The 5,167-nt window shown below is 34.4% G+C and overlaps 1 protein-coding gene across 1 annotated transcript; it reads left to right on the top strand.

Moving 5' to 3' along the window:
• Window positions 1-889: 889 nt before the first annotated feature.
• On the top strand, window positions 890-3,204 carry LOC145621016 (uncharacterized). Its single transcript, XM_081675754.1, has 5 exons — window positions 890-1,218; window positions 1,323-1,402; window positions 2,639-2,757; window positions 2,850-2,926; window positions 3,010-3,204. Exons 1-5 carry the CDS (start codon window positions 993-995, stop codon window positions 3,033-3,035), a joined length of 528 nt encoding a protein of 175 aa, XP_081531880.1. The 5' UTR covers window positions 890-992; the 3' UTR covers window positions 3,036-3,204.
• The last annotated feature ends 1,963 nt before the right edge of the window (window positions 3,205-5,167 follow it).

Here is a 5,167-nt window from a genome sequence, read left to right as displayed (position 1 = left end):
AATAGGTGGTCTCTTAGTTTCTGTTATGTAGTAAGTCAAAGTGACAAATCAGCCGACCTTTTTGTGTAACATTAAAGAGCCGCCTACTTAAAAAAAACAGGTCTCTTAGCTTCTTAGGTGATAATTTTTAATTTTCCTAGTGGGAGATTAGTATTTTTCAATCAAAGAGACCTGTTGTTCCAAATAACAGGTCTCTTAGATAATCTATTTTTTTTTTCCACAAACATATTTAGTTACTCAATAATAAGACTAATCATACACGCAATTAGTAATACAAAGTATATGATTCATGATTTATTAACGCAAAATTTAGTTAGGAAAAAAAAAAATAATGCAATTCACATTATTTTGTAATTTTTTTTTATCGAAATTCATTTCATACCCCCATTTTACAAATCCTGAATCCGCCACTGACGTAAGGGGCTCTTTTCTTACATTATGCCTAGAGCCCATAAATTTCTAGGAACGAGACTGAAAGCAAGCTACAAAGCATTGTAGTTTGCCCTGGGAGATGCTCTAATAACTTTTTGATTAGTTTTAGGCACAACCCGCTCAAATACGAGTCTGGCTGATACAAGTTACAACACGTTAACTTGTTCTACCCAGCCCGGCGGCCCGTGCTCATTCTCCCCACATCAAAATTTTTAAACTGACTGGTTAAAACTTAAAAGTAGTTAGCAATTTTAAACTGACTGGTTAAAAGTAGTTAGCGTTTAGCGATAACCGTGGGCTAGTGCATGATTCCCATTTAAAACACGTGGAGATCAAACCAACACATCAGCAATTCGCATAGTCCTCGTCCTCGTATTCCCTTTGATCATTTCTATCTCGTGAAATCCATCAAATATTCAACAATAGCGGCTCCTTTATAAACTTTAATCACACCACCTTATTTTTCCACCTTAACCAATTAAATCCCCAAATCTAAATTAAACCAGTTTCCTAATTTGATAATAATCAACTTATTCTAGAATTTCAAAAGGAGAGAGAAAATGATGACAATTGAAGAAGATCAAGAAGAATACAACTGGAGAGAAGTGCAATTACCGTCGCAAATACCAAAACCTGAGTTAGAGAGAGAAACTGGAGAGAGAAGGAGAGGTCGTGATGTTGTAATTGCAGTGGATCATGGGCCTAATAGTAAGCACGCCTTTGATTGGGCCTTGGCCCATTTTTGCCGCCTCGCCGATACTATTCACCTTGTTCATGCTGTATCCAGTTCGTATTCTCTATCCCTTTTTTTTTTTGGGCGGGGAAAAAAAATTGCAAAAAATAAGAATTGTGTAATTTTTTAATTGAGTTATTGGTTATTTGTGGTTTAGATGTGAAAAATGAGGATGTTTATCAAGCAAGTCAGATCCTGATGGACAAATTAGCCGTCGAGGCTTTCCAAGTGGAAATGGTGAGTTTTAAGGTTTTTCGTTTTATTTATTTATTTTGTTCATTGCCTTTTTGGTGACATTACAATTTACAAATACACTAAGTATCAACGTGACAATTAATTCCGGACAGCTTTATTGTTTTTGTATGTGCAAAAGTTTCAGATATTCTTAGTACAGGAAATTTTATTACCAAATTGCATTGATTTGATATACTTGTAGTACATTATAATATTTGTTCTGTGTTGGAGAATTTGGGCCTTTAGAAATTAATTCTTGTTATTTTGGAGATGGATTAGACGATCAGTAGTCCGAAATGGCATATCTATTTTTAATGCAAATTTTGGAACTAAGTTAAATCAAGCATGTGGAATCTGTTCTTAGAAAATTGATGCAGAACATTGCAACTATTGAAGTGAACTAGTATTACTTTGAACTCTTGTAGTTGAGTCCTGTGTAGTGTTGTAATCCGTCCATTCTAAAAAAGTAAAAAGCCTAGTTGGAAACAACATAGTAGGTACCAATTTTCGTGTTTTTGGATTCTTTGCACTTTGATCGAGCATCTTAAATTCTATGTTGTTGTATACAAGTGAAGAATTATTGATAACACGGATATATATGATGTATGTAATATGTGTATCACGATTCATAGTAATTTGAACGCTCCTACAGCCTTTGGAAGCTTGGTCAGAGACATCTTGCGTATTACTTCTAGCTGTATTTTCTTGTCTTTTGCTTTTGTTAAGAGGTCTGGTAATTTCGTAGCTCATAGACTAGCAAACTTGAGTTGTAACTTTGACGAGTGTCGTATATGGCTTGAGGAGTATCCTGTGGAGATACACGAAGCTGTATGCAAAGACATTGCTTTGTTTGAGTAATAATATGCTGTGTGTTTGCTTTGTGTCAAAAAAAAAAGATCGTGTAAAAATTCAAATGTACAGGTACATGAGGGGAGAACTAGCTAAACAACTGAAATAAGTACCTATTCATTGACATAATTATTGTTAAAAATGAGGGTGCTTAAAAATAAAATAAAAAAATTGAGGGTTATTATTAAGATGATCGGCTTTCATAGTATTTTGAAAGGAGGACATCTACTTTGACTACTTGTGCTAGCACGAGAATCAAGCTCGTGTGTCATGGGTTGCTAAGAAGCCAATAAGATTTCCATATGTTCTTTGCTGAGTGTTTTGTTCTGTCCGAATTGAAGGATCATTTTGAGAACTAATGCTAGGTTAAAAATACATGATATTGTTCAGGTGAAATCTGTTGCTAGGATAGTGGAAGGCGATGCAGGAAAGGTCATCTGTAAGGAAGCAGAGAGGTTAAGGCCTGCTGCTGTGATCATGGGTTCTAGAGGCAGAGGGCTGGTTCAAAGGTTTTTTCTCAACTCTGTTGCATTTTAGGGGTTCCTCAATATTCACAACTCGTAGGTTTCTCTGATCAGTTTTCTTATTTCGTGTTAACTAGTGTGTTGCAAGGGAGTGTTGGTGAATACTGCATACACCACTGTAAGACAGCCCCAATCATAATTGTCCCTGGGAAAGGTACGTTCCGTTCTTAAGTTAGTCACAATTTTACCTAAAGTAAAATCAGCTTGTGATGTGGTTATTTGGTTTGCACTATGCAGAAGCTGGTGAGCTATCAGCGGTTTAGTTGTGAAGGTCACAAGTCATTCGATTGTGTTGATCGCTTGTGTTTGTATTTACTATCATGTGTTTAGTGTGTAGTCTGTAGTGTGTGTGTGTGTAGTACATTAAGATTGTATGTAATGAAAACTTCATTTGTATAATTGTGCATCTTGTTTGTTGCAAGCTTATAAGTACTTAAAATGCTTTCATCATTTCTTTATCCCAGTCTTGATTTAGTTGCATAAATAGAGCTTTCGTGGAAAATGTTCAAGGACAATGCACAAGAAGACGGGATGGTGTCTTGACTCCCGATCTCAGTTTATCTCACGAAATAGGCGATCCGACTAGGCTTTCGTTTGGGTTATGGAAGGCCAGTAAACAAGCAGGAGGAAGAGCACAAAACATATCGCATCACATACAGGGATGAACGAAAATACAATTTACATGAATAAGGAGAATGGCATGGGATAGATGATTATACAAATGGCAAATGAAGAGAGAATACTCTACTAGTTTGGTTGCACTTTATTTAAATGAGCAACGAAATTTAGGTAATGTTTTGGTTGCTTGTTGTTTGGTTAGCCTGAAATTTGTTGATTGGGGGAAAATGCAACTTCCTTGAAAAATCTTACTAGTATTTCCCAAATAACATCAGTATTTATTTACCAAATCTCCTTAATTACTCATTTTTTTCATGCACTTCAATTAAGTTCAAGTAATTACCATAGAACTTTTAACTCACAATGTAATCAAACAAACACGAATTAGGTTTTGTATCGGGCAACTTTAGTTGAATAAAAATCTCCAATTTCAGATCTATTTAATTATTATAAGAAAAATGCTATACATAACCCTTAGGGTTACATTGCCTACATATAAGAAGCTAAAATGGAAAAAAAAAAAATGTAACATTAATTATGGCTACGTATAAGAAGCTAAAATAGAAAAAAGAAGAAAATAAAATATTAATTATATTGGTATTCCCGTGATCTTGTCATGCATTCTTAAATTAATATTCTTACTAAAATAGGAAAGATATTTACTGTTTATTTTTAGCTCTAAGGGCATGTTCATATTTACTTAATTTCAGTTCAATTCAGCTCCAATAAGTTCAGCTCCAATAAGTTCAGTTCAGTTCAGCTCCTAATTTCCTTCTCTCATAAAATATTCATTTCAGCTCAATTCAGTTCAACTCCAATCAGTTCAGTTCAGCTCTAATCAGTTAAGTTTAGCTCAATTCAGTAAATGTGAACAGATCCTAAATCCCTAATTCCTAAGGGTTGCATAGAATACTTGTGCCAAACACGAGTGCTAAACTTGAAATAAGCCCAGTTTGAGAACTTTTTATATACACCCGACTACCCGAGTGTAACTGTCTAAGGTAACTACACCCGTCATATTTTACTCCTTTAATTTTTTTTGTCTCTCATTTAAGATTTTAACTAGTGTGTAGCCCCGGGCGATGCACCGGGTTTTGCTTTGAATATTAATACATATATTATTTGGGCTATAAAATCATAAACGATATAAATACAAAAAATAAGTGGACAATAATAACTAATGAAATAAAATAAACGCTATCAAATTGATGTCTTGTAAGCTACAAATTAAAGTATTTAGTGTATTATTATTGAATATAAAGCACAATAAAAAGATAGCAAAGTTGGTAATAATATTACTTTATTTGTTATTGGTCTTGTGTTCAAACCTTGTGATAAACATTTTTATGTGAAGGGTGCCACGTGGCACATATCATGTATTAGGAACGCTTATCATTAATCAGGACCCATAATATTTCTACTGTAATTCATCCTCCATTTCTATCTGATTAAATTTATTACCTCAAGTTCAGGTTTTTAGGTTTAACTATGTCAACTTTTGAAACTTTACATTTCATCTCCATTTTCGAAAGACAAATTTCCCGCCGTTTATCTTTTCTCTCTCCTCCTTCGCGCTTCATCACAATAATCGCTATCAAATTCGATCATCATCAGAATAGAAGATCTTCAAGCTGTAAATCTGTAATCGATCACAAATTCGACAATAATAGGTGCGATTTCTTCTAACCCTAGCTTCAATTTTCGCTTTCGAATTTTCATTTCGTTTGATCTCGCGCTGATATAGTGAGTTGCGTAAAATCGCTTCAAAATTTGTTCC

The sequence above is a fragment of the Chenopodium album genome, chromosome 27, assembly GCF_948465745.1.
Source record: "Chenopodium album chromosome 27, dcCheAlbu1.1, whole genome shotgun sequence".
NCBI lineage: Eukaryota > Viridiplantae > Streptophyta > Magnoliopsida > Caryophyllales > Amaranthaceae > Chenopodium > Chenopodium album.
Note: the sequence above shows the minus strand (reverse complement) of the source record. Positions and strands in the feature narration are given on the sequence as shown.